The sequence below is a fragment of the Gouania willdenowi genome, chromosome 8 (assembly GCF_900634775.1).
Source record: "Gouania willdenowi chromosome 8, fGouWil2.1, whole genome shotgun sequence".
NCBI classification, from domain to species: domain Eukaryota; kingdom Metazoa; phylum Chordata; class Actinopteri; order Blenniiformes; family Gobiesocidae; genus Gouania; species Gouania willdenowi.
In genome coordinates this window covers 20,889,575-20,902,138 of record NC_041051.1, presented here as the reverse complement: position 1 = coordinate 20,902,138, position 12,564 = coordinate 20,889,575, and the positions used below count along the sequence as shown (strand labels likewise).

Sequence of the window (12,564 nt, the reverse complement as noted above, 5' to 3'; positions counted from 1 at the left end):
GACTTTGCCCCGCTGAGGAGGGGTTGATGCTCGCTGGTCCCATAGTTAGACAAAGAATGGGTGCTGGGATAAGGATGGGGAAACTACAGAGTATCTAGCGAGCCAGAGAAGTGGCAACGTTACTAATGAGCAACAGGTGCTTGAGGGCAACTTCATGGAAGCCATCTGTACTGCTGGAAGACATCCATTCACATAAGCAGTGAGAGACATAAGCACACTGGACTTATTGACAGCAGCAGATTACATATACTGTTTCCGTCAAGCCAATGCGGATTGCTGCATCATCAATTCATCTTTTTGCACAGTGCTGCATTGTGATCCAGGGCATACTGACCTGGATCACCTAGATCAGATACGACACACACGCACACTGGACAATGTTCTCAGACAGTGTTCTCAAACTTTTTCGGCTCTAGTACCCCCTTTCTCTTACTTTTGAATCCTAGTACCCCCTACAACATTTTGCTCAGAATTCTGAAAACTATAAAGCATAATGAATGAGTGATAAAACACATTTTAAAGATAGATAGCTTCATTTCAGACGTGGGGTTCATAAAGAATCTCATTTTGTAAATAAGTGGAATGAAACAGTATTTAGTGCCTCCTGAATAGATTTATTTCTATAGTTTTTTTTTATCATTTATAGTCATCTCCTGATGTGGGACCATGACTGATTCATGTATTTTCAGTTCTTGTTCTAATCAAGATCATTTCTATCATCAGTTTTTTGTGTCATTCCGTGTGTTTTTGTTGTCCTTTTGTGCATTTTGGTGTTGTTTATTTGTTATTTTTAGTGTATTTTTTGTGTTTCTGTTGTCATTTTTGTGTGTTGTTGGTATTGTTTAAATTATTCTATCTCGGTGAGTGTTTTTGGTGTTGTTTTGTAATGATTTTGTGTATTTTCTCTTATTTAGTGTGTCTTTGTTGTCATTTTGTGTGCTGCTGGTAATAAGTATTTTTCTCTCGTAGTGTGTGCGTTTTTGTGTCTTTTTGTGTATTTTGTTGTTGTTTGTCTGTTCTTTTTATTATTCAGTAAATTTTTCTCTCATTTTGTGTGTTTTTGTTGTCGTTTTGTGAATTGTTAGTAATATCCAGTGTGATTTCCATTTTTAAATAAAAATAAACATCATAAAACCCCATATTTTTCAAGCTTTCATTTGTTAATTTTCCTCTCTCTCTCTCTCTCTCTCTCTCTCTCTCTCTCTCTCTCTCTCTCTCTCTGTAGTGCCATGACGTACTAGGGGCACCTATACCCCCATTTGAGAAACACTGTTCTAAGACATGTGAATATATAGTGAGTGTTGTGTTTACCAATGGCATAGTTTTTGTTTATTTGTCCTGTTTGTCCTTAACTTTAGGAGAACAAGTTTAACCCTGAGGTGGTGGAACACATTTACCAACACAACCCCATCCTGAAGTACACCCAGGGTCCCCTGTATGCTCCGCTCCTGCCTTTCCCCTACGGCAGCCTAGAGCACACGTGTGAGTATTTAACTTCTACCTGTCATGATTTTAATCATACACCATGACAGATCAAGTCACAGGGGAAAACAATACAATGGCTGGCTGGTAGAATGCCAGTCCTAATATCCAACTCAATGTCCATATGTTGCTTTCCCCCTGCTTTTTCTTCCTCCTATAGACCACAATGGGAAAGGTTACGACTCGGTGCGGGAAGAGGCCGTGAAGCTCTTTAACTGCCTGCAGCAGCTGGAGTCGGCCAGGGAGCCGGTTCCCATCATCCAAGGCGTGCTGCAGACCTGCCTGGACCTGCGGCCGCTCCGCGACGAGATCTACTGCCAATTGGTGAAACAGACGAGCTACACACCTTCTCCATACACCGCAGCCCATCTCCGTTATTGGCAGCTCCTCACATGCATGAGCTGCACCTTCCTGCCAGGGCCCACTGTGCTCAAGTACCTGCGATTCCACCTCAAAAGGTAAACATGCTGAGAATGTTCAATGTATTTTGTGTTTTGTTTAATGAAAACAGTTCATTCAGCTCAGTGGTCGTTGGCTTAGTGCCAGAGCACACCCAGTTTTGTTCAGATTTGATGCATATTTAAATCATTCTGCATAGAGAACAGTGTGAACTCTCCTGCTTGTCATTGCAAGTAAAAAAACTTGTAATTATGTTGTTATTTCTGGCTGTGACTTGTCCTCTTACAAAATGTGGCTTGTGGCTGATAGGTAGAAAACAATATAATGACTATTAATGTCAGTTCCCTTTTAAATGACATGGTTTTCTTTTTGTCGTATCAAATGTACCAATAAATATTGAGACAAATGGTACATACAAGTAAAACCACATTGAAACCAAGACAATCGATTACATACATAATTTGTTTACATAATCTCAGTACGGCTCGATGTAGGTAAAGTTATTAGGTTATGGGTTTGTTATGATTGGTAAATAAGATTTTATAACTTAGTGTTTTAATTCCATGAGCAGACTTAAAGGTTTAGATCAGTTATTCTTGAATTTAGGAAAGTTGTTTCCCTTTTAAAATGTTAAGCATGGTTCCTAAATTATGATTTTGTCATTCTAGAAAACTATGATGTAATTTTCTTGAATATGTATTTCAGACAGTAATGAAGAACAAAGCTTCTGGAGGGGATTAATCTTGTTAACCAAACTGGCTGAACATAAAACAGATAATTCTCTCTGGGGTAGTGGTTCGGAATGTGTTGGCTCCTCTTAAGCAGGGTACACGCCTAAAGACAATCAGGTTGTTTTTGTCCCAATAGTCTCCCTTTAAGACCCTTTCTCAACTCACTAAGTGGCATTTGAAAATTTAGAATTCTCATCTCCGAAATTAACCGAGTTCAATGGCAGCTCCGACTTCAGGTGACGTACCAAGTTGCTTTTTCAATTAGCAGGTCAGAAAATCCGGAGAGGCGAGTTGCATGAAAATCAGCATTCGATAATGTCGTTAGATTTCATTTGATCATGCTAGATTTCTGACTTGGAGGAAGATCTGTGGTTGGACAGTAGGGGTGTGTATTGCCTGGCATCTGGCGATACGATTCATATCTCGATAAATAGGTCACGATACGATACGATGTATCGCGATATTAAAGTATAAGGCGATTATTGCGTTTTTTTTTTTTTATATATATATATATATATATATATATATATATATATATATATATATATATATATATATAGTGTATGACTTAAGAAACAACTAATCTGAAAATGTGTACACCTTCATGAGAACATTATGTATGAAATATATTTTATTAGCATATTTTACACTCAAAACATTGGCTTTAACATGCCATGTGCCAACAACTTAAAATAAAAAATAACATACAATCTGCCTGTGGCTTGTAAACCAACTTTGACTTCAGTGCAACATGGGTTTAGTGCAACTTACCTGAGGTATATGTCTAGAACAACAAATAAATGCAGAAAGTCAGTACTTTTCTTTTAGATTTTATTGGAAAAACACAAGCAGGTCAACATGACCAGGTTTCAGTGCACTTTTTTGTGCAGTTACAGTCTGCTGCAGTGGAAAAGACTTTCCTGGTTAATATTTTAAATTAAAAAAAAAAATTGATATGGATGCATTTAGAATCAATCCGAGAATCGCGCGTTGTAATATCGCGATATATTGCCGAATCGATTTTTTTTTTTCCAACACCCCTATTGGACAGGGTCGTTATGTGTGTTGTGTGCTGTGTTTTCGGAGCGCACACAGTACGATCAAAACTATCACCGCTGTACGCACTCCACTACTTTTTCTGTTCACTTTTTTCTTCATAGTGTTTGAGCATTGGGATGGTTTCCATAAGTATTCTCTCAACATATGTCAATACACTGGCACAGCATCAGTCACACTTCTGCTCAATAGTAGCAAAATATTACAGCTCGACCCAAAGGGCCTTGTTCTCATCATTCTTTTTAATGTCATCCCTAACCCTTTGACCCTTTTTATTTCCCTCCACACTGGTGTAACGCTGCCCTCTTTTAAAATCAATCCTCATAATAAAGTATATCTTACCTTTCCTTAGGGAGTGCTGGTGATGGTCACATCTGTGCACTAATAAATTAGTTTGGGTTTTTTTGCAAGAATAAAACAAAACATGCATAGTTGTGGTGATTGCACTACATGTAGTCTTGACCTATGTTGCCAAATGTTCCTCTTCAAACTAGCTTTTATCAGTGTTTGATGGACCTTTGCATCAGTGTCTTGTAATTAATTCCATGCTGAATTGCAAACATGAATGCTTTTACTGTATTTATTGCAAATAATCTCTCACCACCAACTTCTTACATGCAATACCTTATCAGCACACCAGGAGTTTCAGCACACATAAGGAGTTGCTCATTTTTAGCCAATACAAACCATAAAGAGCAACTCAATCGCAAAACCTTTTTTCTGCTGACAACAAATGTATTTGGGTTTGAAGTAGTGTTGTTGATTGATTCTTGTCCAATTCTTAAAATTTTACTAAAAATATTTCAATTTGACGTAATTTGTTGTAAAAATGAAAGAGTGACTGCCCGCTGTGGGTTGAAATCCGGCAAATTTTGCTATTGGCTTAGAAATATGGTTTGTGATGTTTTGGTGGCTTCTTACCTCACTATGAGGCACTGTTAGCCCCGCCCCTTTTATATAAACTAGCACTTCTCTACTTTGCAATCTGTGGCGAGTCAGTTGCATTGAGAGAATTGCAAATAGAGAGGCATAGTGACCATTGAGTAGCTAGTTAGCATAGCATAGTTTGATCTTTTACTTTATAGTATATACTGGGCGTGTCTTAACTGCTTTAGGAGCCCTTCCCACAGTGAAGGCCATTTTTTTTAATTTTTTTATTTCAAGCCTATTTTCGAAAGAACTAGTAATGATATGTCACATGTTAATTGTGCTTTCACACAGAAAGTTTGTCCATACCGGTTTCCACAGACGTGTCATCTAAAATAAGGATCGTGTGCAATAGTTGTTTAAACATGCAGAAAATGTTGTAAATGTTCATATTAATTTTTGATGCAGAAATGTAAGTAGCTCAGAAATCAAGTAAAACTAAGAGACGAGGTAGAACCAGAGAAAACATGAAGTCCAGACAATGCAGACGCCTGCATCCCATACCATCAGTTTAGATATCGTAGCATGATATGCCTTCACGTTGTTAGCATGCTGCTGAGACGGATCCAATGCTTGGGTGCTGGATTTGCAGGGTCTGAATTAGCTCTGCAGGCGTGCGTGCTAATGTAAGTTATTAGCAGCGCTAACCTTCTGCTCCATGTTTTCCTGTCTCACGGCACACCATCAAACCACCACATTTCTATCTATATGTCTGTACTGGGAATGGCCCTCCAGCTAATGGAACTGTTGCATGCGATGGCAATTCATAATCATGCAGTGGAACTTGCTGGCTCTGTGTTTTGATACGTTTGGCTGTCGCTCTCACGCACTTTCTTTCACTCTGTGGATCAGAGTGGAGGGTGCAGCTGGGCAGAGCTTACACTGGAGCTGGGCAGAAGGCCCAGAAAGCCTCGGCTCCACTTCCCAGTGCCCTGAGAAACCCCCAGGGATTGCTGCTGTCAGAGAGAGAAGGCAGAGGAGAAGGGGGGAAAGGGGCAACAAAAGGAGAGAAGTTTACAGCTCTCAGAGACTCAGAGGAATATTGTTTCAGCAGAACAAATCCAGCTTGGTAAAGGTTATCATATAACTAGACATAATGGTGAATAAGTGTTTTCCTTGTGCCCAGTAAAGCATTTCAGACTTTCCCGTTAGCCTCTTTTTGTCTTTCATCATGTGGGATGGCCTTAACTGTTTGCTTTTTCATTTCTCAGTTTACACACGATTCAACAGGTTTCCTTTCACACCTTTCACTCTCAACAAGCGCAAGACCACAGGCTTCAGCTGGAGCGTGTTGTCTGCTGCCTTTGTTCTCCACACACACACACACATGCACACGCGCACACACAGCGAGTGCTCCTGGATGCTCCACTGGGAGGAAGCTCCAGGTCACGCCGGTTCACAGGAACGGAATCGCCACTTCCTGTTTCGTGCGCTACCCAACTTCAAACATGTTTTTTTTTTTCTTTCTTTTTTTCTGCCAGTTCCATTTTCTTTGAAGGATTAAGAGTTGTCAAGTCCTTTAAGTCAAACAGCTAAAGTGAGAACATTAGTCATCCGTTGCCTCATTGATTCCCCTCTTGCTGCTGCCAAACAAAAAATGAAGAAGACCTGACGTCTGTAAATACAGTGTAATACTTAACAGATTTACAAATCATGAGCAGACGCTTTTAAGTATAAATATTCTCATTTTTTGCCGAATGCAATTCAGCAAATACACGCACGCTCTCTTTTGTGTAGAATCCAGAGCCAAAGTCCAGAGTCAGAGATGGATAACTACGCGTCATTCATCAGCGAAGCTCTGGAGAGGACCAAGTGTCGGGAGTGTGTGCCGTCATGGGAGGAGATCCAGATGCTGATGAGCCGTCAGGAGATGCTGTGCACCGTGCACTATCCGGGCCCCGGGTCCTGCCAGCTGTACATCAGCTCACACACCACTGCCACAGAGGTTTGGGAGCATTCTCAGAGTTTCAATTTTCCACTTGCCTTTGATTAAAAGCTCACTGCGTGATTGGAAGCCCAGTGACGTTACGAGGCCATAATCAAATCACAGAAATTGAATTTGTGCTTCCACTTTGTTTACTGGCATTTAGAGTTCTAATAGTCTCTGTGACTTCTTTCCTTTTTCCTGCTGCAGCTGGTTCGAAGGATGCAAGTGAAGCTCGGGCTGCAAGAGAGCAAAAACACCTTTGCACTGTACAAGCAGAACGCACTGTGGGAGCAGCCGCTCACAGGAGGCACTCTGATCGCAGACATCCTGACCAGGTTGGAAAAACAGCTTCTTATTTCAGTCTGACACCATCAAACCAAGCAGACACGTTGCACTCAGTAAATAAACTACTGGTGACTGGGCTGGAGTGTGGTGAATCAGTAAGACAGGCACTTCTTCCATAATTTTTTAGTTCATTGTCATACCCGTTGTAAGCTATTTTCATTCTCACTTGATCACAAGGTGTATAGCCTGTTTCTAGGACTCTTATTGTGAAAGGTATCAAGCGGAAGTCTATTTTCTGTTTATATGGATGTAAACATTTGACTGTGTCCATATAAAGATGAGATGAAATGTCTGCGTTACCCAATGACAGCTCATTAAATATAATAATCTCTGCCAAGCAGGTCACATTTTCCACGGCGTTTATTTATTTTGTGTATTTGTCATTTTTCACGATTACGTCAAAAGTACTCAAACAGATTTTGTCAACATTTTAAACAAAGATGGACCTTACACCATGGAAGATTTCATGAAATTTTGGACAGGATCAGGATCATAATTGTGATTCTGGATCAGTTTAAAAAAATCGAAAAATTTCTATCTCATCTTTGGTGAAATTTCTCAAAAATCTAATCTGAGTTTGTAATTATCTTTATGAAATTTGACTCAGTTATATCAAATACCCCACTACGTTTCATCTGGGTCGGATCTAGATTGCACATTTCATCCCCGTTTTTTTTGAAGCATCCATATATATATATTTGGACCTACTGTATAGTTATTAATGGGGATAGTGTGTGATTGATTATGGTACCATGATGAGTATCGCTGATTCAGATAACTGCCAATATCTGTGAAAGAGGATTTTTGGCGGAGGTTTGCCTTCTCCGAGTGCTTTTGTTATCCATTTATTGCACAGGAAGTTTTACCCATAAGGAAGTAAGAACTTTAGGAAAGTGAATAATGCAAAGTTAATTTGATGTTGTTTGAATGTAAAGGAAAACGTCCAATGGATCCTTTTGGAAATATAAATGAATCTGTTTGTATTGATTCTATGAGGATCTGAATTGCAAGTGTTTGCATTAAAGAGCAGTTAAGAGAGGTTGCATAAAAAAAAGGCTGCATTTGGTCAAATATTAACACACGTCATTAATTCATGCTTGTCAGTGTGTGTTTTTTTTATGCTGACTCAGCCTTGGCACTTTTCATCACTCCTTTGCAGCTTCACTGCCAAAGAGTCGGAGTCCAAATCCCAGTGGAAGCTTTGTTTCAAGCTCTACTGCCTGCTGGACGCTGACAGCATATCTGTGGACAGCATCGAGTATTTCTTTCTCTTCGAGCAGGTAATGGAGCATAACGTAAGCTTAGAAAGGACGGCACTCACTCCACATGGGGTGGTGCCAACAAGCGAACAAGTCATAGTTCGTTATGAAGTGATTCATGCCTCGTTTACTAGTTGTCATTGGATAGTTTTTACAAAAGCAAGACTTGTAGTGTTGTATGAAATGGACACGCTCAGTCATTCATTTTCATGAACGAGGTGTTGAGGTGTAAGTACACCCCCAGGTTTTTGCTGACCTGCCGCTAGGGGGAAATTCAAAAAATGCCTTGATAATGGGTATTTCTCCTAGAGCAGCTAAGACACACCCAGTCACAGCAACCCCGCCCCCACAGCGCTGTCAATCAATGCTCACTGAGGGCTATGAGAGTAGGAAACAGTTCTTCTTCTTCTGTGTAGTTTTACGGCAGTTGGCAACCAAGGCAAGGAGCATTACCGCCCACAGGCTGAAACCAGTCTTTCTCCCCAGCTTTTATAGGAGGGGTGGGGCCAACAATGATGGTTAATGATGTCACGGATCCAATCGCAGCCAATAGCAAAATTCGAATGCAATAGCTGATGTTCAACCCATAGAGGGCAGTCACTCTGACATTTTACAACTGATAATGCAAAATTTAAATACTTAGACTAAAATGTGAAGATTCGGACGAAGATTAACTAGAATATTTGCATTCCCTGAAGATAATGCAAGTGAGGATGCAGGTGCTGGCCTGTGTCGCAATTCGTTGGCATATATTTGCATTATCTTGCATTAACATTAGCTAGCGTTAGCTAACATTAACAAACATTAGCATTAGCTAGCATTGGCAGTCACATTAGTTAGCATTAATATTAGCTTGCATTAAAATTAGGATTGGTCTAGCGTTAACATTAGAGTAGCAATAGCATTAGAAGTCACATTAGTTAACATTAATATTAGCTTGCATTAAAATTAGGATTAGTCGAGCGTTAACATTAGAGTAGCAATAGCATTAGCAGCATTAACCTAGCATGATCACTATTTAGCATTAGCATTTATCTACCATTAACACTAACTTAGAATTATCGTAGCAATAGCATTAACCTAACAATAGCCTAGCATTACCATTAGCCTAGCAATAACACTAACAGCATTAGCATTAACCTAGCATTATCATTAGCATTAGCCTAGCCTTAGAGCCAGCTGTTCCACCTCCCGTCTGAAGGCTGTTAAAGGGATTTAAATAGGTTTTAGGATGTACTTACACTTTAAAAGCTTGTGTGTGTCCTCTCTGCAGTGCCATGAAATGGTGGTGCGTGGACAGTTACCGGCCTGTGAGGATGACCTGCAGGCCTTAGCCGCCCTGAGGCTGCAGTGTCTGATGGGAGACTTCAGCTCACACTCACCCTGCCCTTCCCTAGACGAGCTCTTCCCCGGTCACATGCTTGAAGCCCGAGTCCTCATGTCTCTGTCCGCGCCTCAGGCCATGCCTCCGTGTCAGGTAGCGGCTCAGGGTTGCCCCACAGCACATCGCTTTCACAGCGGCCTCCTGGCAGGGACGCTGTGGAGCCACACGGCAACGACGGCACACAAGCAGAAGGTGAAGCAGGACCTGCGGCTACGCAGCCGGGTGAAGGAGGAGGCAGCAGCCATGATGGGATCCATCCTGGAGCAATGGAAAGGCCTGGCAGGCTACAGCCGCAGGGACAGCATGGCCGCCTACCTCAATATTGCACGCCAGTGGTCAGGCTTTGGATGCACTCTCTATGAAGTGGATTTCTACATTGTGAGTACTGTGAGATTTGGTGGGTTTAGATCCAGGATGGACGCTGATGTTTTGTTGGCTCTCTTCCTGCAGAGCTCCTCAGGGAGTTTCTCCCAGAAGCTGTGGCTGGGCGTCGCTGCTACATCTGTGTCTCTGTACAAACAAGGAGAATCTGAAGCTCTAGAGTCCTTTCCTTATGGTCAGATCTGCTCTTACGGAGTGTCGGACAGTAACACCTTCAAGATCACAGCTGGGGATCGCGATCTGCTGTTCGAAACCACTAAGGTAGACTGAGTTTCTTCTTCTTTCTTGGTTATTGGCGTGTTGCAACCAACTTGAATAGATGCATATTGCCAGCTACTGCTCATGTTTTATTTCATTACTTTCCCATTCTGCACTAAATGTTCATACCATTAAATGAGTGTCTTCCACTAAATTAGATTGAGTTCTTTTTGTCTGTGTTCGAAATGTCGTACCAACATACTACTCATAAGTCTGAAGTCATAATTAGTATGTAGTGTGTTCACATTAGATAGTATGCAAGAAATACCCGGATGTTTACTATAGCGGGACATTTTTGAAGTGTGCACGGTAGGCACATTAGTCATACTCAACCACCCCATGATGCATTGCGAGCAGAACGTAAAATCATCCTGAGACCGGCTTCAAGCTAAAAATCAAACATCCTCTTTTCAAAACAAAAGCATTTCTTCTTGTCTTCCATTCGTTTTTAGCGCTTTTGTAAATAGGGCTCTTGTTTTGAAGTTAATCGGAAATTTTGTCAGTAGCACAATGGCGGGTTTCCAAAATGTCGAGTTTTATGGATCAAATGACCACATGTTGATATTCTACTTTGTTACTTTTTTGCTTAAAATGCTTTCAGAACATTCAAAGGTGGCAAATCAACGGAGATATTTAGCTTCAGTGTGCTTCAGGTTTTTGTCATTGTAGGTTAGAAATGCATCTTGGGAAACTTGGAAGTATCCTTCAGTGGGAACGGTCACCATCCTAATCATCCTAACCATGCATTAGTTTACATTGCAGAGCCAGGTGACTTTTTAATTTCTACTAGCTTGTGATGCTACTTTAAAAACACTCTATATTTTAGTCTCGATGGAAAGCACAGCCCGTTCCACCCTGTAGTTGATGTAACCACCATAAGTCTGATTTCCTGGATTTAATCAGGACAGGGGCGTGTTTCAATGCTGTGGTTAGATGAAAATATTAGGACAAACATTTCTGAGAATTTTGGACACACTTCCAAACAGACATTTCCCCTCTCCTGTTTAGAACAAATCTGGCCTTTCATTGAGCCGATTAGCCTGCATCTTCCCCCACAGAACAGAAATCCCTCTGTGATCTGTCTTCTGGGACACAAAAGTGGCTTTTAGCTATTTATTAGAGACACAGGCAAAGGGAACGGCAGCTTTTATTAACTTGAGGCCCACATTTCTGGTGAACGTAGAGGGTTTGTGATGGAAAAAGATTCTTAAGGCGGGGGTGATTCTGATCAAGCCTGCAGCAAAGGGACAGTAAGAGATTAAAATCTGAATAGAGGGTTTTAGTTTAAATGATTCCAAATGAGCCGCTGCTGATGGTTAAAGCCAAACGACTGTTTTAACTCACATTCAACATGTTTTGTCAGAAAACGGATCACTACGGTTCTGGCAATCCTTTGCACAAAGGTCAGAATGATGTAGTGGGACGTGAACTAAACTTTCACACCAGCATCACTGTATAATTTTTTTCTCCTGCAACAGCTGCTGCACTCAAATGTGTCAAAGTGATGAAATGCCCTCACACATGCACAGCTTGTAAAGTTGTCCTGATAGAGGGGAGTGGGGTTGTGGTGTCAACCTTACTAAAGGGTACAAGGTTCCCTCTGCTTTGTGGGAAAGTATGAAAACTATGGTCACCATCAGAATCTGATCAGTTCATAGGAATAGGAATTGAAAGGAACAGCAGTGAGGGACTGGGGCTGTGTTCATGAGGCTGATGGCGGAGGGAAAGAAACTATTTTTGTGTCTGGAGGTTCTGGTCCTGATGGACCGAAACCTCCTTCCAGAGGGGAGAGTTTGAAACAGTTTGTGACCGAGGTGGGAGGGGTCGGCCACACTCTTTGATGTGCTGCAGTCTGGCCTTGATCAGCATGTTTTCATTCATTTATTTTAAATTCTGGGTTAAAAAACAAACAAACAAAACATTTTCATGATGGTATAGATTTATACTAATTCACAAACATGTATTATCTAGAACAAAAGCAAGCGGTGCACCCCTAAGAGAAACTGAGAACGTATAAATTAAGGGTGTAAAGAAAAAATCAATTTGGTGATATATCGCAACATTTCACTGTGCGATTATCGTATCAATTTAAAAAATGTCATAGTTTTGTTAATTTTTTTTTCATCATCATGTTTTTTAATGAAAAACCATTTAACTGTGCCAACATATGCATAGCACGTAAACTCCCGGTCACTAGGTGTCAGTGAACGCACCACCACACCTTATTAAATTAAATTAAGGTTTTTGTTTTGTTTTTTTTAATGTATTTTAGCTTAGAAGTTGATTGCACTTTATTATCATAAAACATACTAGACACTTTTATAGATGTACAGTAAGTGGTTACTTTTTTTTTTTAAAGAAATTCAGAACTTCAGAACAGAATCAGAATATGTTTATATATATATTAAATGTAAT

General features: G+C 40.6%; 1 protein-coding gene across 2 annotated transcripts in view; it reads left to right on the top strand.

Annotated features, from left to right (window-relative positions):
- plekhh3 (pleckstrin homology, MyTH4 and FERM domain containing H3) overlaps positions 1-12,564 on the top strand; it is a 48,540-nt gene that overhangs the window by 32,409 nt on the left and 3,567 nt on the right. For both annotated transcript variants that reach the window (XM_028455413.1, XM_028455414.1), the window contains exons 6-12: positions 1,359-1,482; positions 1,643-1,940; positions 6,333-6,540; positions 6,730-6,857; positions 8,027-8,147; positions 9,400-9,888; positions 9,961-10,152. In XM_028455413.1, coding sequence (XP_028311214.1) covers positions 1,359-1,482; positions 1,643-1,940; positions 6,333-6,540; positions 6,730-6,857; positions 8,027-8,147; positions 9,400-9,888; positions 9,961-10,152 — 1,560 coding nt within the window. The remainder of the gene's footprint in view (positions 1-1,358; positions 1,483-1,642; positions 1,941-6,332; positions 6,541-6,729; positions 6,858-8,026; positions 8,148-9,399; positions 9,889-9,960; positions 10,153-12,564) is intronic.